Source organism: Dipodomys ordii, unplaced genomic scaffold, assembly GCF_000151885.1.
Source record: "Dipodomys ordii isolate 6190 unplaced genomic scaffold, Dord_2.0 Scaffold22, whole genome shotgun sequence".
NCBI classification, from domain to species: Eukaryota; Metazoa; Chordata; class Mammalia; order Rodentia; family Heteromyidae; genus Dipodomys; species Dipodomys ordii.
The window spans coordinates 5,530,084-5,557,346 of NW_012267238.1; the positions used below are offsets into that span (position 1 = coordinate 5,530,084).

Consider the following 27,263-nt stretch of genomic DNA (forward strand, 5'->3'; position numbering starts at 1 on the left):
CTTCTTTTTTTTTTTTGTCGGTCATGGGCCCTGAACTCTGGGCCTGGGCGCTGTCCCTCAGCTCTTCAGCTCAAGGCTAGCACTCTACCACTTGAGCCACAGTGTCAACTGGCTAAACTTCTGTATCTCATTCCTCCCTCTTACTTTCTCTATATTAACCTAGGAGCAAATCCTATTGATTTTATTTTTAAGGTATAATCCAAATATGTCCACTTTAAGCCACTTTTAACACAAACACTTTGTGCACCATCAACTCGGCTGGGTTTATTTGAAGAGGTTCTTAATTTGTCTGTTAACTACCTTTACTGCCCCATTGTACCTTCCACCAAGCAGATAGCTTAATACTTAAAAAAAAATTAGTCTTTTTTAGATTATTAGGTTTTTAGGTTTATAAAAAAATTGACAGAATACTACAGAGAATGCTTATGTAATTTATACTCAATTCCCTCCATTAATTTTTTTGGGGGGGATGAGACATTGGCTGTTTAATTATCTTTTTTTTTACTTTTTCAGAATACTGGATAGCTCCTTAATAATTATGCATCAGTAGTAGCTAAGGGCCACGGTTTATTTAGATTTCCTTGGTTTTTCTGTACAGTATTTTTTAATTTTACAATTCTATCCAGTATACCACATTATACTTATTTGTTACATTTCCTTAAAGTTCTCTTGTGAAAGTTTCCCAAACCTTCCATGTTTTCGATGACTTCAACAGTTTGAGAAGTACTTTGTAAGAAATCCCATTATTAATATTAGTCTAAAGTTTTTTTCATGATTAGATTAGTGTTACAGGTTTTTGAGAGGAAGATCCCAGAGAGAAAGTGTTATTTTTATTATATTAGAGGTATTAGCTACATGATCTTACACTGTCTAATTCTCCATTATTTCTCTGCAGTTGTCTTCTACTTTCTATCGTAAATTCTAGTTTTATTCATTAGATCCTTAATACCTGAATGTACCAAGTTTGCTTCTGCCTTTAAAAAAATTAATTTACTTCATTGTTGTTATAAAAATGATGTACAGAGGAATCACAATTACATGAGTCTTGTGATGAGTACATTTCCTTTCGTACAGTGTGTTCTGTTCCCTCACTTTTCTGCCTTAATCCTTTGTATTTTTTATGCTATTGAGTGCTCTTCTAGCATACAACATGGTTCTTACCCTACCTTCTTCTAAGTTGTACTCAAATGTCACCTTGCAAAGAGATAGTCACTGAACATTTTATATAAAAAATGCAGAATCTTCATTATCCTTTATTATCTTACTCTGCTTATTGTCACTTCTGTTTATTTCTACATGATATATATTTGCTTTATTTATTTATTGTTTCTCTCCCTCTACTAGAATATAAGCTCCACTAAAGTATGAACTTCGTTTATTATTCTGTTCCCACCAAGTAGAACCATGTTTAGCACATAGTAGATATTCAGTAAATATTTGTAAATGAATATACAAATTGTTTTACAGAAAAATTGTGCCAATTTATGCTCCTTAAACATTATATTGGAATGTTTGTAATGCTCCATGTTGTACAGTGCTGAATATTGTCTTTTAAAATATTTGGTAAACATGATTGTTTTTAATAATTTTGATGATTACTAGTAAAAGACACTTTTAGTATGGTTTTAGTTATATATTTCTGCTTTTTCTTCATGTTTCAGCAACTATTTCTTAATGTAGATGAGTACATACATTAGTAATATAGTAAGTACATGAAAATAACTTACTTTTCCTTCCTTAGGTTATTATAGTGACCACATCACCAAGTTCAACTTTTGTGCCCAACATTCTCTCCAAATCCCATAACTATGCAGCTGTCACCAAGCTTGTACCAACATCAGTAATTGCATCCACAACTCAGAAGCCACCCGTTGTTATAACTGCTTCACAGTCCTCCCTGGTCAGTAGTAGCAGCAGTGGCAGCAGCAGTTCTACCCCTTCACCTATTCCTAGTACAGTTGCAGTAACAGCTGTGGTATCCTCCACACCATCTGTAGTCATGTCAACAGTAGCACAAGGTGAGTGGTGAGTTACCATTTAATTCTGTCTCTATTGATCTATGAATTTTTTAAAAAAATTTGTGCTGGTACTATGTTTGAACTCAGAACCTTGTGTTCTTGCTTCATCTATTATTGCTGGTGCTTTACCACTTGAGCCATGCCTCCAGCCTGGCTTTTTGCTGCTTATTTGGAGATGGAGTCTCATAGATTTTTTTGTCCTTGCTGGCTTCAAACCATGATCCTCCAGATCTCAGCTTCCTAAGTAGTCAGGATTTCAGGCATGAGCCACCAGTGCCTCTGTGCATGTGTTTTTCTACCATAGAGACGATTTAATAGGCTCTTAAATCAGTGATTACTACTCTTCTTTCAGTTTGAGGATGTCAAACTAGTATGTTACTCAATTTTCTTGTATCTGTTACTCTTTGTACCCTGGTCTGTCCTTCCCTCATCATTTTCTTTCCTTCAATTAGTTTTTTTTTAATATATAATTTTATTGTTATTATTAAGGTATTGTGCAGAGGATTACCAGTTCATGATTCAGGAAATGCATACATTTCTCTTTTGGACAATGTCACCCCTCTCTTCTCTTTTCTCCTGCCATCCCTGCCCACAAATTGCAGTTTATTGTCCACTGAATATCATGATTGCATTTTTCTCCCTTCTGTACCCTTCCTTCTCCTGCCCCTTAAAAACAGAAAAAGAAAAAAATAAATAAAAGCATGTGCACACACATACCACCACCACCATCCATATAAAATTTTTATTATTTATTTATTTTTATTTATTTTTTGTTGGTCGTAGGGCTTGAACTTCTCAAGGCTAGCGATCTACCACTTGAGCCACAGCGCCACTTCCAGTTTTCTGGTGGTTAATTGGAGATAAGAGTCTCATGGACTTTCTTGCCTGGGCTGGCTTTGAAGTAGGATCCTCAGATCTCAGCCTCCTGAGTAACTAGGATTACAGGTGTGAGCCCAGCACCATGTATAATTTTTAATGTGGTTATAAATCTGGTGCTGGTAGTACAAATAAAAGTGATCGTTGAAATGCCCTTTGTGTATATATGGAAAGTTTATATTTAGATGACTTCTTATTTGATTCTTTTTCTCTTCAGATTGCATCTTTATCATATCTGTAATGTGATTTTTTTTTTGGCTTATCTCTCAAGTATTCTCTTATTTTCCACTATTAGGTTGATTTCGATTTCACTTTATGTATTAGATTACTTCTGTAGCCCCTCTCTGTTCTCTTACTTGGTGTAATTTTTTTTTTATCTTATTCTTTTCTGCATTTTCCTTTGTGTGCTTTATGAGGTACCTGGAAGTGTGACAATCTTTTGTTGACCTTTCATTTTCCCTTCTTGAGCACACTTCAGCTTAAGAAAAATGTTTCCAGTTAGATTGTATCCTCTAACATTGTTTGCCTCATTTCATTCAGAATGGCTCCTAAGGAGTTTCTGTTTTCCTCTCCTGATTTGTGAAATCCTGTCTTAAAAATTTCCCAGTTCTATTTTTAATACTGTCTTCATTTAATATCCAAAAGTATTTTGAAGGTTTGTGTTTTTATTTTGTTGTTTTGGGTTGTGGGGCTTGAACTCAGCACCTGGGTGCCGTTCCTGAGCATCTTTGTGCTCAAGGCTAGCAGCTCTTTACTACTTGAGCCAGAGCTCCACTTCCGGCTTTTGAATGGTTAATTGGAGATAAGAGTTTCACCAAGATTTTTTCTGGCCTTGAACCCAAATCCTCAGATCTCAGCCTCCTGAGTAGCTAGGATTATAGGTATGAACTCCCAGTGCCCAGCTATTTTGAAGGTGTTTTTTTTTGGGGGTGGGGCCTGAACTCTGGGCCTGGGCATTGTCCCTCAGCTCTTCAGCTCAAGGCTAGCGCTCTACCACTTGAGCCACAGCACCACTTCCGGCTTTTTTTCTTTTTGCTTATGTGGTGCTGAGAAATTGAACCCAAGTCCTCAAAGAAGGAAAGGCAAGCGCTCTACCACTGAGCCACCTTCCCAGCCCGATTTTGAAGTTTTTTAAAACCTTGAAATATCAGTAACTTAAACAGTTGCAGATGCACTTTCATTTCATATAATTTAATCTTTACCCAATATCAGTAATATTTCTCTATTTATTAGAATATTCTAATTGGTCGCATACATCTTATAACATGACCTCATTAACATGCTTCTATTTTTTCCTTAATTATCTTATTGGACAATTAAAATTACTCTCTTGTATTGGCTAATTAGATTATTGATAGGCTTTAATATTCCAGATTAATCTTCAGTAAACATTTTGTGGATTTAATAGGGCCCTTTATTGTATTAAAATCAGCACTCATTAGCATAATTACCAAAGGAGGATGGAATTTTTTGGTAAGTTTGGTACATGCCATACTTTATCACTCTAGACCATAACATCTTGAAATATTTCTCTAGTATTTGACCAATATTAAGCCATTTTTTACCTTGTTCACAAAACAAAATAACATAAGATAAAACTAATGTGGTAGGGAAGGATACTTTCTAGGATTAAAATATACTCATATTTAACCTATATATTGTTTTATATATAATTTTTTTTCTTTAGTATCTGAAAGACAAAACATGGGTAATACTCTTAGATTTATGTATTATGCTTTTTTTAGATTTGGGAGGCTTTTTTATTTCATTCTTTCTGTAGGGCTCATGTTACATCTTTTAAGTATTTCATATTTTAATTAGTCAATTTTTTACATATTATAATGAAATACCTGAGGTTGGATGACTTTACTAAAAAGAAAAGAGAGGGCTGGGAAGGTGGCTCAGCGGTAGAGCACTTGCCTTGCATGCCTGAGGCCCTGGGTTCGATTCCTCAGTACCACATAAGCAAAAAGAAAAAAGCCGGAAGTGGCTCTGTGGCTCAAGTGGTAGAGCACTAGCCTTGAGCTGAAGACCTGAGGGACAGCGCCCAGGCCCAGAATTCAGGCCCCACGACTGGACCCCCAAAAAAAAGAAAAGAAAAGAGAGAAAAAAGGTTTATTTTGGTTTATGGTTCTGAGGGCCTGCATCTGGTGAAGGCCATCTTGTTGGCAGAGTCTAAGGGTAATGTAGGGAATCACATGGCAAGAGACAGGAATGCATTTGTGTCTCTTCTAACTATATCTTTTCCAGTCATGGAGGCTTCACATTGATAAGCATGTTTCATTCTAATTACCTCTTAAAAATTCCATCTCTAAACCATAGTTGTTAATCAGATTGTATTAAGCTTAATATCTCACATGGGTGATTAAATTTCAAACGAGGAAGATTTAGACAAACTCAAACCAAGTTTAAATCACAGCACATATTTACTTAAAATTAATAAGTTAATTCCTACAAACATGAACTATACATGCTTTAATGATATTTATTGTATCTTAAGGCATCCTAATGTTCAAAAAATTAATTGTTAGAGAGTCTCTAGATTGTTAATATCTGAATTTACTTGCAAAATCAATAAATGGTTGAAGTACAACATAAGTTGAATAGTTCTTAACAATAAGAAAATCTGTTACTCCATAAAACTGAAGTCCTTTAAGTCATGTAGTAAATAGCTCATGGAGCCATCAAAGAGTTTCTTTTCATTTTTCATTTCCTTGGCATATTGGCTTTTTTTCTTAGAAAACTCCCATCGTAGATTAGATGAAGACACTCCAGGCAGCACATTCAGCTATTCGAACATCCAAAGGATCTTCTGTAGCTCTTTTATCGGAAACCTTTTGCAAAACTCCCCCCAGAAGATTCACTTCATTTCTGTTGGCTGCAGCTAGCTTAATCTGGTTCTTGGCAAAAGTAATGAGGCCACTATGACTGACTTAGATCAGTTAGGAATTGCCCTCTAGGGATAGCTTAAGCCAGCATTTTGAAAACTGTTAAGTCTAGGAAGGTAGAGCCTAGGAAGGTGACTCCTTGGGCACTAGGGTTTATTAGGAAGGAGGAAGGGCAGAGGAGAAAGGAAATTAAACTAGCAACCAAGAGTATGTGTTGCATTAGACTATTAAATTTCTATAGAACAGTTGACTTCATTTGGTCATAGAAATGTTCAAGAGATTAAATTGGTTGATAGACTTGTTTAAATCTCCCTCCTTTTTTCACTCTTTCCCTCCCTCTTTTTCTTTTTCCTTCCTTCCATTCCTCCTTCCCTTTTTGTTTGTTAGCTACTGTCTCAATTACTGAGAGAGGATTATTAAAATCTCTGGCGATTATTGTGACTTTGTACATTTCTTCCTTAAATTCTGCCTGCTTTTGTTTTGTGTATTTTGAACATTGTTACTAGAAACATATCGATGTTTACTTGATAAATCATTTTCTCATAATTTTACATTTAATACATCTGTGTCTGTTTTAAATGCATCTCTTAATTATGGTATAGTTGAGTTTTGCTTTTTTTAATTTGAAGAAAGACAAAGATTTATTAGGATGCCAGTAAACAAAAATAGCAGACAGCTAAGCAGAAATATAGTGTTATTGTTGCTGCTGTGCTAATATTGGATTGAGGATAGACTTTTATTGAATTACTAGAGGTTTTGCTAATTGTTTTATTTTTATTGTTCTTTGTGATTAACTATTCCTTTTCTCAGAGAATGATTTGAAGTAGGTCCATGTGGGAACATCTCACCAACTTGGCTTGACTAATGTCTTCCATCTGGCCCATTTTGTGTCATGGCTTGCTTCCATATTCCACCCAGCCCTAGGTATTTTCTGTGCACTGTATCTTGGTGGAGCTAAGTTGGGGGAAAGAGTCCCCCACACCTCTGATAGAACAACAAACAATGTTGGGTTTAGTGGGGCAAATGTCTCATCTTCTTGCAAGTACTTTGAGTTGAACAGGGTTTTAGAGTCCCTGCCTATTTACTTGGTGTTTTGGCAGAAGATTATGGAGTAGTACATGGAGTCACAGTGGAGTCTAATTGAATACCAGAATAAGATGATTAGGAATCCTAGTCCAGGAGAATAAGAGGTACTGGAGAGTCATTAGGGATGAAAGTCATGTAGCATCATCTGTAACTTTATGGCCACATGCATTGAAACTCCTTCTATAAGGCAAAAACAGTCCTTTTTCAGGGTAGAGATGATGTTGTCCAGAGTTGGACCAACTAGTTCAACATGCCTAAGCAATGTAGAACACATGTATATTGTGTTTAGGGAGGGGTAAAGACTGGAGAAATGTATAAATAATGTGAGTAACCTCCATTTGATTTTGACTACATCTTTGGTTTCCTCTTGAAGTATTCTCCAAATGGTATTAATTGATGCATGTAGCAATTGTTAGAAACATGTAGGACAAGGGAAAATTCTACAAGCCCAAGTCTAAGCAGTCAGATGATTTATCTTCGATTTTTATCATTCTCTAGAGGCATTTGTATTGAAACAGGCTATTATTTTTGTGTATGTGTAATGCATTGTATTAGTCATGGTGAGGATGTAGGGGAAGATAGGAAATTGCATTCTCAGTACTTCAGATTTAGTTAGGCTTTTAATTTCTTTTCACTCAGGAATGCTTAAAAATTAATATGGTCAGTTATATTCTAGGTCTAGTTATTTGTGTTAGGAATATTAACTTATGGACAGGTGCCCTGTTCAGTGATTGATTAATTAAAATAAAAGTGAAATGAATTCCAGGAATTGGAGACAAGAGGGTTTTGTTTTGTTTTGTTTTTAAAATTTTTGTCTTGTTTGTTTATCCGTCTTTGGAGGAGTAAGGAAGGGGCACAGAAATGGAGAAACAAAGGGTGAACAAATGCATCAGTGGTATTCTCTAGACACTATGTTGAAATGAACTGTACAACTTCTGGGTAGAGAAGGTAGGGAAACACTGGGAGACAATGAAGGAAGGGGTGACACTGTCCAAAAAGAAAGTTACTCATTACCTGACTTATGAAATGGTAATCCCTTTCTATACCACCTTTATAATAACAGTTTAAAAAAAGAAAAGTGAATAATTAAAAGAAAATTGTAGATTAAAAATCTAAGAGAGGGAACATATTCTCAAACATACACATCTTCCCAGTACTGTAACAAAAACAAAACTTATACATCTTTAGTAAAAGTTATTGAAATCCTTACCTATGTGTGCTTGTTAATATTGATAATAAAAAATCATCAGAATTTTTAGCTATGCATATATTACATATTGCACTTTAAACTTTTTACCTGACTATATAATAACCTAGTTAAGAAATCTCAAGAAATGATTTTAATTTATAGATTATTGGAAATGAAATATATAAAAGCTCCTTTGCCATGACGAATAGTTCAAAAGATGTATGTATGAATTTTTACATGGTACCACATTTAAATCTACAGGCTATAATCTAAAAAGTAATACTTTAAAACTTTATTATTTAAAAGATTTTTAAAAATTAGTTTACTTTCTACAGAGACCTTTCTTGTACCTGTCCTATCTGATACTGCTTTCATTCTCTTTAAAGAAAAATCAGTTTGTTTTATTGAGTCAGAGAACAGTAATTCCTCCTTTGTAATTTGAGGACTAGATATGAAATATGTAAAGCACCACACCTTACATTAGGTATTTGCTAGGTGCTCAATAAATTATAGTTCATAGTTTTATTTATTTACCTAGTCTTTATTATCTACTAGAATAATGAAATAAGAATAGCTTATTTTAGACTAACTAAAATAATCAGTTTTAACTATTCTTTCCTATCATGTCTTTTCTACAGGTGTATCTACATCCGCAATCAAAATGGCATCAACAAGACTTCCTTCCCCGAAAAGCCTCGTTAGTGCCCCAACCCAGATTCTTGCACAGTTTCCTAAACAACATCAGCCAGCTCCTAAGCAGCAGGTACATCAAGTGCAGCAACAAGCACAGCAGCAAGTGACCCCACCTCCCCCAGTGTCTCAGCAGCAGCAGCCTCAGCAGTCATCTTTGCCCCCTGGTATCAAGCCTACCATCCAAATCAAACAAGAGTCAGGTAACTGGAAAATGTTTGTAAGATTTGCTCATTCTTCTTAATCACCAGGTCTCTGAGGTTTCATGATATGTATGTTTTAAGTATTTCATTTTCACTTAAGTATTTCATTTTCTCAGAGACTACAGATGATACTGTGATTTTCATTTCAGCTTTCCTCAGTTTGTTACTGACATATAAAAATTACCGTGAGCTTGTATACTTCAATTTTGGTGAATTCACTTACTTTTTGTTTTTGCCAGTACTAGGGCTTGAACTCAGGGCCTGGGCATTGTCTCTGAGTTTTTTTTGCTCAAGGCTAGCACTGTACTTGAGCCACAGTGCCACTTCCAGTATTCTAGACAAGCACTCTACCACTGAGCCACATTCCTAGCCCTCACTATTTCTAAGAGTAATTTTCATAGATTCCTTGAAGTTTTCTATGTACATAGGATAACTTTTTGACTATGTCATTGGTAAATAGAGACATTTTTCTTCTTTTGCAGTCTCTCCTTCCCTCCCTTTCTTTTTCTTTTTCTGTTTTTTTTAACCTCTTTTTAAAAAAGTCTTATTCCACTAGCTAGACCATATCCAATGCTATGTTAGAACAGAATAGAACAGCTATCCTTGCCTTGTTCCAAATATTGAGAAAACATTCAATCTTTTACTATTAAATATGGTGCCAATTGTAGTTGTTGTTTTTAAATAAACACTTTTGATCAAGTTGAGAAAGTTCCATTCTTATTCTCCTCAGACTTATTGTGAAGGAAAGGGTATTGGATTTTGTCAGGTGCTTTTTTCTTTGTTCAGTGTGGTCATACCGTTTTTCTTGCTTAGACTACTGATGTACTGGATCATATTACTGATATACTGAATTACACTATTATTATTATTTTGTTAAGCCAGCCTTGCATATCTGAAGTAAATCCATTTTGATGATGGTGTATAATTCTTTTTTATACATTGCTGGGTTTAGTTTTATTCATAAGAAATATTGAGCTATAGTTTTTGTTTGTACTGTCTTCGGTTTTGGAATCATTATCATAATAGCTTCGTAAAATAAGCTTTATTTTCTGGAAGAGATTGTACCAGTGATTTCCATTATACATCTTCCACATAGTGAACTCAGTTTCTTTTTCTTTTCCCCCTTTTTTTTTGGGGGGGGGAGGGGAAGGTTCAGTTCTGGGGCCTGAACTCTAGGCCTGGGCGCTGTCCCTCAGCTCTTCAGCTCGAGACTAGCGCCCTACCATTTAAGCCACAGCACCGGTTCTGGCATTTTTTTCTTTTTGCTTATGTGGTGCTGAGGAATTGAACCCAGGACCTCATGTATGCAAGGCAAGTGCTCTACCACTGAGCCACCTTCCCAGCCCCTCTTTTTCCCTTTTTTTTTTTTTTTTAATGTTTCATTACTATGGCAAGAACTCAGGGCCTTGACTCTTTCTTGGCTTTTTCCCTTACAGCTAGTTCTCTACCACTTGAGCCACACCTTTATCTCCAGTATTTTTTCTGGCTAATTGGAAATAGAATTTCTTTGAGTTTTCTGCCTGCGCTGCATCAAACCTTGATCCTTAGATCTCAGCTTCTTGAGTAGCTAGGTTTTTTAGGTATGAACTACTGATGCCAGCTTATAACAGAATATTTTACCTCATGAATTATTTTAGTTAAGATAGTAGTGAGGAACAAGTGTTATACTTTTTTTATTCCTTGGTTGCCAGTATTTAAATGTGTAGTTAGCATTAGATATATTCTTCTAAATGGAAAGTCAGTGTAAAAATTATAGCATTGTAAATCATATTTTTGAAAATATAAAAGGCATTACATTACATTTAATTTTTTCATATTGCCTTCAAGTTCTTTTCTACATCTCTATTTCATCTAAGTGATATAATAATGTGCCCTTTCGAATTCTGTATTCAACAAAGTAGGCTATATACTTTTGGGAAAAAAGCAACTTAAGAATCCAAAAAATTGGGGCTGGGAAGGTGGCTCAGTGGTAAAAGCGCTTGCCTTACATGCCTGAGGCCCTGGGTTCAATTCCCAGCACCACATAAGCAAAAAGAAAAAAGGCGGAAGTGGCGCTGTGGCTCAAGTGGTAGAGCGCTAGCCTTGAGCTGAAGAGCTGACGGACAGCGCCCAGGCCCAGAGTTCAGGCCCCACAACCGGAACCAAAAAAAAAAAATCCAAAGAATTGGGCTGGGAAGGTGGCTCAGTGGTAGAGCGCTTGCCTTGCATGCCTGAGGCCCTGGGTTCGATTCCTCAGTACCACATAAGCAAAAAAAAAAGAGAAAAGAAGAATCCAAAAAATTGTCCTTAGTCTGTATATTTTTTAGTGGCTTTTTAATATAATCTTTTTATAAAAAAAAAAGTCTTTGATAATACTGAGAAATATATAAAAGCTACATTAGCTTTTGTTTTTGTCTTCCTATGTTAGAACACCCAAAGTATTTATGTAGATCTTATTCCTTATTTGTTTGTAAAAGTTACGGTCTAGTTGCTAACTTTGTTTTGAAACTTCACCTATGATACCCCTGTAGGTCAAGATTTATTTTTCTTGAAGAACTTTTTTACTGTAATGTTTTAGTTAAATTATTGAAATGAGAGAAATTAGGCAAAATTGAAATTTGAGGGAAAAATTAGGGTTTCATTGATATGAAAAACCTTCTCTAGGTAGGATTGAATAATGTGTATGATAACTGCCCTCTTGGGTTAGTTTATGGGACACCTTTTAAAGAAATAATTCGTACTGAGATTTCTTTTTCTTATTTCAAAGGTGTTAAAATCATCACACAGCAGGTTCAACCAAGTAAAATTTTACCTAAACCAGTGACTGCAACTTTACCCACCAGTAGCAATTCACCTATTATGGTGGTTAGCAGTAATGGTGCAATTATGACAACTAAACTAGTAACCACTCCTACTGGTAAGTTCTCACAAACATCAATCTATTTAGTAATGTCTTAGTAATGTTCATTAAGCAGTTTTCCTATAGTAGCAATATGCTTGACATGGGGAATATAGAGATTAATCAGACAGCCCTTCAAAGAGACCACTCTTGACTCTCCCCTGAAAATAGCTCTCTTGTTATTCTTTCTCTAAGTCTTTTGTTCTTTTCCTTGGTAGAATGTACCACAACTTCTAGTTACTTAGTGGTTATGTATTTGTCTTATTAGACCATAAAGTGTAGTAAGTAGTACCTAGACTGAGGCATGCATAGGATGCTATTGTACCCAGATGGGAGAGCAGTGCTTGAGGAAATGACAGTGTAGAACATTTTAAATAGTAACACTTTGGCCTGATTTAGAGCAGGCCACTTACTCTTGTTAAATCTTTCCATCTGTCTGTTTAAATGAGATGGCATCTAAGGTCAGTTATTGTAAGTATCAAATAAAATCAGGTATGTAAAGAGTCTCCTATATAGTGCTCAGTAGCCATAACTATTACTGTTAAAATTAGCCATTGTTATTTTTCCGTGTGTGTGTGTCTGTGTCTCTGTCTGTGTGTGTCTGTGCATGTCCATCCGTGTCCTAAAGTTTGAACAGAGAGCCTGGGTGCTATCCCTAAGCTTTTGTGCTCAAAGCTAGCACTCTACCACTGGAGCCACAGCTCTACTTCCAGCTTTTCTTTGGCTGTTAATTATAGATCACACAGTGTGACTTTCCTGCTTGGATTGGTTTCAAAATGTGATCATCATATCTCAGCCTCCTGAGTAGCTAGGATTATAGGTGTGAGCCACTAGTGCCCAATTTATTGTTATTCTCAATGTCTGGAACTTTTAGCCAGCTTTTGTGTGTGTGTGTGTGAAGTGTCAGTATTATTTACAAGAGAGAATGTGAACAGTATAAAATGATACCTACCTTAAGTTCCTAAGTTCTCATTTATTGACTAGTGTAAAGGTTCGTACAAACATTGCATTTCATTTCCTTTAGTTTGCCTAAGGTCACATAGGTTTTTTTCTCATTCAGATATATTTTTTTATAATCAATTTAAACAATTTCTACTTAATGTCCCTTCTCTCATTTTTGAGTAGTGGTTATATTAGTAAAAGGCGAATAGCTTGCTAAAAGCGTTTTGTTTTCTCTGTGGAGGGATGTTGAAAATGGCTATTATAGTGAATCAAGTAATGAAAAAAAATTAGTTGAAGAAAAATAACATGTTATCCTGTTCTTCCTCTTTTTTTTTTCATTTTCACCAAGGAATAATTCTTAAATTTAGGCATAGTCTTTCTAAGTTGAATGATTTGAGAGAAATTACAATATTCTGATTTATTTGTTAGTTCTTGTTTGGGAAAGAGAAAGTCTTAAATTTGGTGGGAAAGAGTGTAAAGTCTTTTGAGAGACATTAATCTTTAACAGGTAAGTTGAGAAGTTACGTAAATAGGAGATATTTTAGGCTACAAAAAATATTCCTGGCAACTCTTAGCAGTTTCAACTTTAACCTCTAGTAAAATGATTGAATAAGCTGGTAAAAGATGGAAATGTATTTAGAAAGTCACAGGGTATAAAACAGTAAAAGTTACAGGACTTTAGGCAAATAATACTGCCTTATTTGCTGACTGCTGACATTAGGTTTGGCACTAAGACAATGTAAAACCAGATACAGAGATGTTGAAATATATACAGACATATTTGAAATATTCTGGCAGGAAATATTAAATTCAAGTTTCTTTTGGAATAAAACTAGGGTAATGGAAGAAGAGAACGGGGTTAGCTCTATCATTTCTTGAGCTTAATAGTTTGATACAACACCACAAAATTTTATGTATAAAATTAATTCAAATTGATTTGGCCTCAGTGCTTGCTGTGTGCAAAACTAGCTGTAAAATTGTAAATGTCTTGACACGTTGAAATTCCATTTTTTTGTGTTAAAAGATACAGAGTACATGGAAATATAGTTAAATTGTATAAATTATCATTCTTTTACAAGTAATGACCAGTTTTTCTTTCGGCTTTCTTCTTCCTGTAGGCACACAGGCAACCTACACTCGACCAACAGTGAGCCCTTCCATAGGTCGGATGGCTGCAACCCCTGGAGCTGCAACCTATGTAAAAACTACCAGTGGTAGCATCATTACAGTAGTACCCAAATCATTAGCCACTTTGGGAGGCAAGATAATTAGCAGTAATATTGTTTCTGGTAGGTATCTCTGAAGTATGTTAGAAGTATAGGAGACATTCAATGAGAGGAAAAAACTTAATTTCACTACTGAAGGATTCTGTTTGAAACCAGTTATCCTGTTTTGAAATCTAAAACTTTGGCTAAAATTTATGGTTCAAGCTGGCAATCCTAACTACTCAGATCTGATGATCATAGTTTTAAGCCAGTCCAGGAAGAAAAATCTATCTTATCTTCAGTTAACTAACAGAAAGCTAGAAGTAGAAGTGTGACAAGTGGAGAATATCATCCTTGAGCAAAAGTCAAGAAAGAGCACCTGAGGTCAGACCCCAATTACTGGCACAAGAAAAAGAAAGAAAAGAAATCTAAAGTATTTTTTTCAGTCCTTAAATGTAGTGATTAAGTTAGGTTTTAGTTTATTAAACGTTAACATATAAAGCTTTTGATAGTTCTTTTGATAATTTTGATCTTTTATTTTATTTTTTGGGGGGAGGCGGGGGGGGTCCGGTCGTGGGGCCTGAACTCTGGGCCTAGGTGCTGTCCCTCAGCTCTTCAGCTCAAGGCTAGCGCTCTACCACTTGAGCCACAGCACCACTTCCGGCTTTTTTTTTCCTTCTGCTTATGTGGTGCTGAGGAAGCGAACCCAGGGCCTTAACATGCAAGGCAAGCACTCTATCACTGAGCCAGCTTCCCAGCACAATTTTGATCTTTTAAAAAAACATTTAGTTGCTTTAAATTATAGAGTAAAGATACTGGTTAATATTCATTTAGAGAGTTTTCATTTATAAAATCGAATCTCTCGTTTGCAAAACCAGTCAGACCCCATAATAATTCATGGTAGGAAGGATTGTGGCCCATTTTACAAATGAGGACAGATTTGGGTTTAGAGAAATGAAATGGCCTATCCAAAGCTATGTAGCTAGTCTTTAGATATACAAATATAATATCTAAATATTTATTTAACCTAGTACAGAGGTGAGGTATTATACTTCATTATTTCAATTACTAGTGTAACTTTAGCTTATTAAAAATAAAGATACTTGAATATCTTTGTTTGCTTTCCACTATTCCTTTCAAGTTAAAAATTTTTTTTTATTTAGTTGCACAAAGGGATTTCAATTTCAAAAGTCAGAAAGACATTGTGAGTAAAATATATCTTGGTCAATGTCATCCCCTTTCATCATTCTACCCTTTTGCTTTTTAAAATTATTTTAGAGAAGTTAATCCTCCGCTTATTTATTGGCATATTGGAATCTGGTTATTATTGGCTCATAACCTTACAGTATTTGGTTTGTGGATCCTGAAGTGGTATGTTAACATGACATCTGTTAACATTATGATTGGTTATTACTTCTTAATTAAAATTATATAAATAATCTCTGATGAAGCAAGCCTTATAGATTTTAATTGTCTACCATTTTTGTAGACTTAGTCATATTTTGTATTCCCCAGATGAGTTCTAACATATGAAAGTAAGGGAATAAGGTTACTAGCAGTAATTTGATGTTGCCGATAATTCAAGAAATGAAAAAAAGCAAAACATGGCATGGTATTTGCAAAAAGCACTATCATTAAAGCTGTGAATGTTGGCTATACTTATAAGTGAGAAAATCTAGTGATTGCCATACTGGAGAGAGTGAAACCAGTAGGGAAAGAATCATTGTACTTGAGCTTCAATGAGGGTATTTTAAATGACATACTTAAATTATAATTTGTTACTTGACAATATCTTCAAATAATATAGAGCACTTAAGAAAACATTTTTTTATTGTGAAAATACCGTACAGAGGGGTTACAATTACATGGGCAAGGTAATGAGTACATTTTTTGTCAAGCATTGTTGCCTCCTCCTTTGTTTCCCCTTCCCATCCCTTCCCTACCATCCGCCCTGTTAAAGTCGTAAAGTTCATTTTTCCACATAACAACTTGTACATCTCATTGTTGCAATGGGTCCACCTGTATCCCTCTTTAAACGATTTGTTTTTTCCCTTCTCCTCCACAAATTATACCAACATCAAATACAGTGAGAGCAGGGGTTATACCGTGGGGGGGGGACATACAAAGCAACAAAGAAATCATTTTATAAATATGTTAGAAACAATCGCATGAAAGAAAAAACACTTGAATACTTATCTTGGGGTTCATTTCCCTAACATCAGCTTATCTGACCTTTTCTGCTTGTCTCAGACATATACTAGTTATTGCAAATAAGGGAAACCATGGGACCTATGTTTCTTTGGGCCTGGCTTACTTCACATAATATAATTTTTTCCAAGTCTTTCCATTTCCTAACAAATGGGGCAATGTCATTCTTTCTGATGGAGGCATAGAATTCCATTGTATATATATACCACATTTTCTTACTGCATTGTTGGTGGGAGTGTAAACTTGTTCAACCACTTTGGAAAGTAGTATGAAAGTTCCTCAAAAGAAAACATTTTTCAAAATGCTAATCTTGGTTTTAATCATTGAAAAGTATATTTTCTTGACTTAACTAAAACTGTTTTGTTACATACAAATTTATTAGTAATAGAGCTTGAAAGAATGTCTGTATGTTATGAGGCCTTTATTTTGGACCTTATTTATGATGTAGCTATTGTAGGGTGAGCCAAGAACATTTTTCTAGAAGCAGAGATTTGATCTGAAATATATCTTTTTTTTTTTGTTTGTTATTGTTGTTGTTAGTGGGGCCCAAACTCTGGGCCTGAGTGCTGTCCCTCAGCTCTTCAGCTCAAGGCTAGCGTTCTTCCACTGGAGCCACAGTGCCACTTCCAGCTTTTTCTGCTTATGTGGTATTGAGGAATTGAACCCAGGGCCTCATGAATGCAAGGCAAGCACTCTACCACCGAGCCACCTTCCCAGCCCTGATCTGAGATATATCTTATATATGCTTATATATTAGCTACCTTTCTATTAAAGATGAAACAACTCATAGTTGCTATGTCATGTATGAGTATACATGGGAAAAGTTCATAAACTTTTCCAGCACTATCAGATATACTTGGCATATAATTAAATCACCTTTGTTGCATTCATTTCTACCTCTTCTGAACTGTTTATCTCTTGTATTCCAAAGAACACTCATTCTAGGTTGCTCTATACTGATGCTTAAGTTACATATTATTATCCTCTATAAGAAGATTTTCTTATTTTATAATTGATACTCTTTTTAGTCCATGATACTGTGTGGGATGAATTATAGGTTAGTTAATCAAGAAAACCTCTGATTCCTATTGTGTATTTATAGTAAACTAGAAGCTTGCATTTGTCCATTATCAGATGGTAATGAAGTAACGAGAGAGTTACTTCTCATCCATACAAAAAAGTGTTTTCCCTAAAATATGCATACATCAAACTGTAAGAATAGAAAAGTTTAAAAACAAACAAAAAGAAAAATTTTCTGTTATTGTGTAGGAATTTTAGAAAGGTACAAAGAAAACATTGTTTACAAACCTATACATTTTAATATCCATAGAAATGTGTTAAAATTTAAATACATTTTTATTCCTTTATGTAATGTATTATAAATAATTTAATATATAATTTAATTATGGTTAATATAAATATAATTACTTTAATATAATTATAGACATAATTAGGTTAGCCATCTTTATCCTTGTTTTATTTATTTTTGGGCGGAAGGGAGGAGTCCGGTCGTGGGGCCTGAACTCTGCGCCTGGGCACTGTCCCTCAGCTCTTCAGTTCAAGGCTAATGCTCTACCACTTGAGCCACAGCACCACTTCCGGCTTTTTTTCTTTTTGCTTATGTGGTGCTGAGGAATCGAACCCAGGGCCTCATGCATGCAAGGCAAGCGCTCTACCCCTGAGCCACCTTCCCAGCCCATTTATCCTTGTTTTATATAGTAATATTGATTATTTTTCCATGCTAGTAAACGTATTTTCACATCTCCTAATGGTGATGTAATATTTTCTCAAATAATGTACCACTGTTTAGCCATTTTCTTATTGAAGTTGTTTATTAGTATCAGTTTTATTTACTTATTTGTATAATTGTGAACAGTTCTTCAATGAACATGAATTACTTGTGTGGTTCTTACTTTGTTTTCAAGAACTTCACTATATAAGGCAAGTTAATATTTCCCCAGTACTTGCTAGGAAAGTCATCTTTCTTTTTATTGCAATGAACAAAGTCATAGCTCTCCTTATAATTTACATATATATTTATAGTATATAAATATATTTTACATATTGTATAATGTATAATAAAATATATCTATTTTTAATTTAATTTTTAATTCATATAACTACTTATATGTATATGTGTGAAATAATTGTTAGATTTTATAGGTTTGGGGTGGGTTTTTCTGTGACCTTTCAAGAGTTGGTTGAAGAAGCAGACCCAATTTATGCAGCGGTTTAGATTCTTCAGAGATTATCTCATTGTCTTGACTCTAGCAAGACATAGTTTTTTGTTTGTTTGTTTTTTGTCGGTCATGGAGCTTGAACTCTGGGTCTGGGTGCTGTCCTCAGCTCTTCAACTCAAGGCTAGTGCTCTACCACTTGAGCCACAGTTCCACTTCCAGTTTTCTGGTGGTTTATTGGAGATAAGAGTCTGATGGACTTTCCTGCCCAGGCTGGCATTGAACCATGATCCTCAGATCTCAACCTCCTGAGTAGCTAGGATTACAGGTGTGAGCCACTGGCACCCAGCTGAAGACATAGTTTTGATTCTCTTAATCTTTAGTACAATATCCAAGCAAAGAGCTATTGTTTATACACTTTTTCATTCATTGAGTGCCCCTTCTTTTGAGCAAACTATCATAAAACTCAAGAGTCCAAGATTGGCAGGATGATTTAAGAATATATCAATAGTAAAATCTGAAGTGTTAAATACTGTGTTCTTCTTTAAGCCAATCTACCATAATGTTCAAACTTTTATAAACCTCTCTTTAAAAAGTATGTTTTCCTGGAATGAATCAGAACCAGAGTCTGTATCATGATTCAGATGTTAGTCACAGTTATTTGTACGCATTGTGTCTTAACTATACTGTGTAGGTGGGTTCTCTGATATGTTACAAGCCAGATATTCTGTGAAATGCTGTGATAACATAGACATGTACCTGAGTTTCATTCTGTATCCTAAAGAATGCTAAACAGGCCATGCATAATCTTAGCTACTGTGTAATTCCATCTACTCAGAAGGTAGGGATCAGGTGAATCTTAATTGGGACCAGAACAAAAGGTTATGAAGACCTCATCTCACCAATAGCTCTGTGTTATAGTAGCTGTCATCCCAGCTCTGTGGGAAACATAAATAGGAGGATAATCCAGCCCACCCTGCACAAAAATTCAAAACCCAAGCCAAAAATAACTAAAAGTTAAAAGTGCTGGAGGACTGTCTCCACTTAAAGAGTGTTGTGTATTAGATAATCCTGAAGATTAAATTCTGACACAGCTACTATGTAATGGAGTTTGGGCTTTGGATGGTAAGTAATAGGAAAGCATAATGAAGAAATAACTTGTTAGCCTAGAGTATATGATGTTTACTATGGAGGAGGAGGAACTCATAAGCTCCCAGATAGAGGGCCACATCATGCAGGACTTTGACACTTGAGGGGAAATTGGAATGAGATATAGTGATTAGGGAGGCTTTAAACCATATAAACATATTCTGGGTTCTTACATGATAAAATTAGTGGGGTGTTTTTTAGAATTAAAAATCAAAGGCCACATTCTTACAAAACCTTGCTTTAAAAGTCAAGGAGTACCTTGACTTACCTGTGTTGTTTATATAATAGAAAATTTGAGTAGGGTGGCAGTTTTTTTTAAAAGAGAAAAATAAGCAAGAGAAAAACAATATGATGAGATAAGGGCCTGCTTTCTGAGCTGACACTAAAATACTTTGAAAATAGACATTGCTGATAAATTAAGTCAATGGCATATTGATCCCAGGGCTTCATGCATGCTAGGCAAATTCTATACCTCTTGAGCCATGCCCTCAGCCCCTTGGCTTGGGTTTTATTTTGAGAGAGGGTCTCTCCAACTTTTCCTTGATTAAACTCAAAATCCTCCTGTCTCTGCTTTCCAAGAATTTGGGATTATAGACTTGTGGCCTACACAAGAAGAGTTTATACATAAAATGAGCAACTATCACAAAGTAATTAGTACCTACTCTGCTAATCACTGAAGAGTCAATAACATGAAAAGATACACTTGATTTGCTAGTACAGAGTCAAGCCATGGTATGAGTGTTGAGCATGAATTTGATAAGCAGATAGATGTGAAAGATACAATAGGCTTGAAGCAGATTATGGAAATATTTAGGAGAGGGCAATATAATATGTTTCTGCAGATTACCAAAATTCACTTTGTCTTTCTTAGACATATAAAACATATAACTTATTTTCATAATTTTCTCTGGAAATAAGTGTGTGAATTATGACATTTTCTTCCTATGTTCATTTTCTTCTGGCAGTACTAGGATTTGAACTCTCAATTCTTATGATTGCTAGGCAGATGTTCTACTACTTGAACCACTCTACCAGCTCCTCCTCGGTTCTTTTTTGACGAGTTTTCCCCTCTTGGTGTCACATAGATTTAATACTGGGCTTGAAGGACATGCATGCCATGGGATAGAGATTTTTATTTCTTTCATTTAATTAGTCAAAGAACTATTAAGTAGGAAAGATGTTTTAGATTCTGAATTTGTGTCTAGTAGGTTCTCAATTTCTAAGATGATAACTGCTGTAGAATCACTTCTGACTATTATGGTTGACTAGCTTACTATTTTATGCCTTCATTTTCATTATGACAGCATTCATGTTACCTGTAGATGACATTGACTACATGTGTTAATTGTGTAAACATAAGCAGAAATATCCAAGTATCACTAGTCCTTAACTCAGGCCTCCTTTTCTTTCCCCTTCTCTAAGGAACGACTACCAAAATCACTACAATCCCAATGACTTCCAAGCCCAATGTAATTGTTGTGCAAAAGACTACAGGAAAAGGAACAACCATTCAAGGCCTCCCTGGCAAAAATGTTGTCACAACATTGCTAAATGCTGGAGTAAGTAAAAGCTTGAACTGTACATTCAGCAAGCAGTCCCTGTAGATTTTAAAGACCAGCAATACAAATATTTGCCCAAGGATCTGAGAACCTAAAAATGGCAGCATAGCTTGATTTTCACTGCTATGATGTAGTAACTGTTAAAGAACCACCAATGAATGTCATTTTCACAGGAATTTCTAAATCATTTTGCTCAGAGTTGTTTGTAGCTAGATTGCTTGTGATTGTGATTTAGATGCTTAGCTTAGTCCAGGTTAAGAATTTCACTCCTTAACTGCAAGAGGACTTCTATTGGAACACAGTTTTATTCTTGTTTATAATCAGTAGATATTGCTTAGTATTTGGCTTAGGATGGGCAAAGAGAAATTTGGGTTTAAGACAGAATCAGTTGATGAGAATTTACTTGCTGCTTTTATCTCTTTAAATCAATTTTTTAAAAAGCTAATTGATTTAGAGTGCTGAAGGCAGTTGTTAAAAAGTTTGGACTTTGACCTCAGCTTTGTGTCTTAATATTCATATTGTATTTTTTTTAACCTATGGTAGTTTATTCAACGTTTCTAATCCTTAATTCCTCATATGCATTGGGGATGATGATAGCTGTTTTAAAAGTGCTCAAAACAGTGTCTGGCATATGGAAGTCCTTAGTCATTGGTTTTCTTCTTATTGTTACTATTCTTGAGACTTATGTGCCTAGGCTTGTTAATGACGTTAACTTTCAGCAAGAGATCTTCACTAGAAAATGAAATGTTCCATTTCATTGAAGTTCTGTAGGCATTATAATCTTTCGTAGTGTTGGAAGGTATCCAGTATTAATTAGGCTTTTTCAATATGTACAAAACTCTGTTTTTTTTCTAGGTTGACTTTTACACAGTAGGCCAAAAGTAAAGTCAGGATTAAAATTCAGATTTTCAGAATCCTTTTTAAGTGTAGGCCATGCATTATAGCTTTTTTTTTTTTTTTTTTTGTCAGCCATGGGGCTTGAACTCTGGGCCTGGGCACTGTCCCTCAGCTCTTCAGCTCAAGGCTAGCACTCTACCACTTGAGCCACAGCACCACTTCCGGTTTTCTGGTGGTTTATTGGAGATAAGAGTCTCACGGACTTTCCTGCCCAGTCTGGCTTTGAACCGTGATCCTCAGATCTCAGCCTCCTGAGCAGCTAGGATTACAGGAGTGAGCCACCAGCACCCAGCATGCATTATAGCTTTTATGTGATCAGAGAGATCCAAGATTCTACATTTGTCAACTTTTTACATGGGCTATGCTAGTGAAACAAGCAGACCAACATACAAAACAATCTTCAGTATATATGAGTCTGCTCTACTACTTCACTAGTTGCACACCTGTGTAATCCCACAATATTTAAGAAGAGATTTTTCATAAATACTTGCTAGTTAGCTTTGTTTGGGTCATCATACTTGGGAGCAGGACCCATCATTCTGTTTAATTAGCTAGACATGCCCATTTGCAAAGTAGTAGCTCTTGGCAAATGAATCAGAGCTCTTTCCAGAGATGCTACTGAGGGTAGTATATGTATGTTGAATACGTTTTTCCATGTTTGGAAGATACTACTTTTCCCTTAGATAAATGCAGCAGGTAGTAAAATTATTTTTGTAATCATATTTAGCTCTAAATTCATATAATTGCATTTTAGACAGTTAATGTGTGTCCTTTCATTTTACTGACTGCTAAGTTTAGAAAACCATACATTTAATATGATGCCTAAGAATTACAAAAGGAAAAAAAGATAGAAATTGTCAGATCCTTTATTTTTTAATTTTGTGAATTTTAACTATAAAATTTTAAATAATAGTAAAATCATTATATTTGCATTTAGTTACTTGAAAGTAAAAGGATGTTGAGATCATGAATTACCATAAATGATCATGAATAGTACTTAAGATTAAAACAGGCTGAGGTTGTAGCTTCAGTGGCAGAGTATACACACACACACCAAGAATACAGCAAATGAAATGCAAAAATGGTGAAAGGTCAATGGGCTTAAGCTATCCAGTTAATAGATTAAAGTGATATTAGTAACATAATAATAAAAAGACATAGGAAATGCCTTAAGGTAATCTTAGAGTGTTAACATCTTTGTTGTTTTCATCTCTTGCCCATACTTTTTCCACATAGACATCCTGCTATGCACTTTTTAAAATTTTACAAATATAGAATTTAGGCAATTTGTTTTGTATGTGTACATTTAGCTAATGTATGTTGCATAATTGCTTTATTATGCAAATATCCACTTTAGAGATATTGAAAAGTAAAGTGGGACCTACCATCTACAGTTTTAGATATAACTATAGTTAAGATTTTAGTATATATTCCCCCAGGCTGTTTTAATAGATTCATTTTATTAATTGGTAATATAACAAATATTCTTAAATGTAGTAATAATTTTTTTTTTTTTTTGTTGGTCGTGGGGCTTGAACTCTGGGCCTGTGCTCTCCCTAAGCTCTTCAGCTCAAGGCTAGTGCTGTACCACTGGAGCCATAACACCACTTCCGGCTTTTTCTGTTTATGTGGTGTTGAGGAATCAAACCTAGGGCCTCATGCATGCAAGGCAAGCACTCTACCACTGAGCCACCTTCCCAGACCCTAATTTAAAAAATTTTACTCATTGCAAAATAATTTCTTTGGTTAGGAAGTTGGCTGGGTCGTTTCTAATAGCCCTTTTTTTTTTTGTCCAAGACCAAGACTCAAACTCAGTATCTGATGCTTTTGCTTTACCACCTGAGCCACATCTACACCTCCTGGCTTCTAATATTTCAATGAAGTCTAGGATTTTTGATAACTTAGATATATTGTACTTTGTTCCATAAGCTGCAATCCTTTTTTCATTAACTTGTTAATGTTTTTCTATGTTTTTTTACTAAAAGGACATTTTTTAATCATTTAAATGTATATAAGTCTAACCATATTATGTAATGCACAGACCATAATCTCAGCACTGATGGGGGCTGAGGTGGGAGGATATCAGTTTGAGGCCAGCATAAGCACTCTTAGCAGCATTCTCTGAAAAACCAGCCAAACAGTTAAGTGCATATGAATTTCTTTAATACTCATTGTCTTTAATTTAGGGAGAAAAGACTATTCAGACAGTGCCAACAGGAGCAAAGCCTGCTATCATCACTGCTACAAGACCTATCACCAAAATGATTGTAACTCAGCCAAAAGGAATAGGTTCTACAGTTCAACCAGCAGCCAAAATCATCCCAACAAAAATTGTTTATGGGCAGCAAGGGAAAACACAGGTATGCTATAATTTATGGTGAATTTTCTTGATTTTTATATTTTAAATTCTTTTTTTTGGGGGGGGTCCAGTCGTGGGGCTTGAACTCTGGGCCTAGGCGATGTCCCTCAGCTCTTCAGCTCAAGGCTAGTGCACTACCACTTGAGCCATAGCACCACTTCCGGCTTTTTTTTTTCCTGCTTATGTGGTGCTGAGGAATTGAACCCAGGGACTCATACATGCAAGGCAAGCGCTCTACCACTGGGCCACCTTCCCAGCCCCATATTTTAAATTCTTAAATAAAAAGTCAGTAGTCTTAAAAGACAAGACTATGTAATTATTAATGTGTCCTCAAAATCTGTGGAGTTTTTTATTGTAGTTATGCTTCAGTACATTTAAAGATATCAACGTATTTCTATAATATTATATGCCAAATTGGGGAAAAGTATACCCTTAGGATAAAATTTACTATGTATATTGAACTTTGAATGGTAACTAGTTGATGGAAGATGGCAACTGCAGAATCTCAAAGAATTTGCTTTTTATAAGCCAACATGGCTTCAGAAGTACTTATGAAATTTGTTTTTCTTGAATCCTGCATAACAGCTGTTAGTGATCGGTTTATTTTTCAACCAATAGAAGGTAAAGAAACTTTTTTGACAGTTTGCCTAGAATTTGAGGCTCAGGATATTATCTTATGTTGCTTGGGTCCTATTTCTTTTTTCCCATTTCCTGAAGCTCATTTTGGTAAATAGTATTTTAAATGTTCAGTGAATTTACACCTTTGGATTCCTCCCCTAGGGATATCCTGATCCTTTAGTCTGTGTGTGAATGGATAGAGTCCTGTATATGTTATCATGATCAGGTCCAGTTGTATTTTAGATCTAGCTTCCACATATGAGAGAAAATACATGCCATTTGTCTCTCTGCTTGGCTTACCTCACTCATCTTGATTTGTTCTAGGTCTATCCATTTCCCTGCAAATGACATAATCTTACTCTTTCTAATAGATGAGTAAAATTCCATTGTGTGTGTGTTTGTGTGTACCACATTTATTGATCCACTCATTTGTTGTAAAGGTATCTAAGCTGTTTTCATAACTTGACTATTGTAAATTGTGTAGTAATGAATGTGAATGCAGACATGTTTACTATATTCTGACTTAGTAATGATCTGGGTCAGTGCCCAAGAGTGGTATGGCTGGGTCAAAGGGAAGTTCTGTTTCGTTTTTTGAGAAACCTCCAAACTGTATTCCAGAATGGTTGTACTAGTTTACATTCACACCAACAGTACAAGAGAGGTCCTTTTTCCCCACATTCCCACCAGAATTTGGTGTTCAAATTTTTGATGTTGGCCAAGCTACCTGGGATAAGATGGGATCTCAAAGTTTTGTATTTCCTTTATGGCCAAGGATGTTGAGCCATTTCCTCATGTGCCTGTTTGCTATTCTTTTTTTTTTTGGTCCGGTCGTGGGGCCTGAACTCTGGGCCTGGGCGCTGTCCCTCAGCTCTTCAGCTCAAGGCTAGCGCTCTACCACTTGAGCCACAGCGCCACTTCTGGCTTTTTTCTTTTTGCTTATATGGTGCTCAGGAATCGAACCCAGGGCCTCAGGCATGCAAGGCAAGCGCTCTACCACTGGGCCACCTTCCCAGCCCTGTTTGCTATTCTTTTGAGAAGTCTCTCTTAAGCTTCTTTGGCTTGGGTACTATTTATAAGTACTTTATTTTTTTTTAATTGCAAAAGTGATACATAGAGGGGTTATAGTTATGTAAGTAAGGAAATGAGTACAATTCTTGTCGAATATTGTTACCCTTGCCCCCGTTTTCTGCTATCCTCCCCCTACCCACTCCCTTCTACCCAAGTTGTAAAGTATATTTCCAACATAGTCTCTTATATCACTGTTGCATTGGTTCATTCTTTGTTTTTTGTCTCACCACTTCTGTGATTCCCCTTTCTATCTCCAAATCAGATAAACTTATATACAATATAAAGGGTACTGAAATCAAACTGCTTTTCTGAGCCTATCCAAGGAAGCAGTATCAGCTTTGATTGAGAAATTTTATTGTATAATTTTTGTAAAAGGTGTTAATTTACCTACAAAATAATAATTTGTCTTTGAAACAAATAAATTCTTTGAGACAGCCAAATCTTTTTTATATCTAAAAATTAGTTTTTTGAGAAGTCTAGATTTTTTATCAAATTCAACAGTAACAACTTTGTTCCATCATCTAATGCATAATTATGAACTGTGTTTTCAATCTTAAAATTTTGGAAATGTGTGACTTAATAGAGTCTGAAAAGGTTTGGAATCTTACATATGGTAAAAATAAAATGACTATGGTAAGGTAGTGTTTTTTTTTTGTTGTTTGTTTTTAACTTGTTTCATTATCTGTGTTTTTTACTTTTGCCAGGAGTTGATGTATTCCATGTTGGTTTTTATTGTAATTTAAAGTCAGTGTCCCTTTGGGGGTTCTTCAAAGTTTATTTAGCTCTTAATAAGTTTATTTTATGCTACTGTTTCAGCTAGGAATCTTATTTGGTTCCTAGTAGAAGAAATTTGAAGAAGAGTGGCTTAATCAAACCTAAAAATTAGGGCTTATTTTTATTACATTAATAAATAATGAGAGAGAGAGAGAGAGGAGGTCATGCATTAATGTTCAAAAATTGCAAATCTAGGCTCCTTGTGTCTTTTTGTTCTATGACCTTAAGTTTGTGACTGTTATTCTGCTGTAAACTTGCCATTGTATAGGTGAGAAAAAATAAACACCAAGACTCTTGTCAGAATCATAGCTGTTGAATCTGGCACATACCACCTCAGATTTTATACATGGCCTAACTATAATTTGTAGATTGAATTAATTATCAATGAGCAGTACTATGCCTAAAGCATATAAATATACAAGAATATTCTTTTCCATATCAGGAAAATACTAGTTCATGACCTAGAAGTTCAACATTTT

At 35.3% G+C, this 27,263-nt stretch overlaps 1 protein-coding gene across 3 annotated transcripts in view; it reads left to right on the forward strand.

Annotated features, from left to right (window-relative positions):
• LOC105984062 (chromosome unknown open reading frame, human C11orf30) overlaps window positions 1-27,263 on the forward strand; it is a 70,879-nt gene that overhangs the window by 22,602 nt on the left and 21,014 nt on the right. For all 3 annotated transcript variants that reach the window (XM_013014123.1, XM_013014124.1, XM_013014125.1), the window contains 6 exons: window positions 1,742-2,018; window positions 8,696-8,950; window positions 11,697-11,846; window positions 13,889-14,059; window positions 20,932-21,068; window positions 24,152-24,325. In XM_013014123.1, coding sequence (XP_012869577.1) covers window positions 1,742-2,018; window positions 8,696-8,950; window positions 11,697-11,846; window positions 13,889-14,059; window positions 20,932-21,068; window positions 24,152-24,325 — 1,164 coding nt within the window. The remainder of the gene's footprint in view (window positions 1-1,741; window positions 2,019-8,695; window positions 8,951-11,696; window positions 11,847-13,888; window positions 14,060-20,931; window positions 21,069-24,151; window positions 24,326-27,263) is intronic.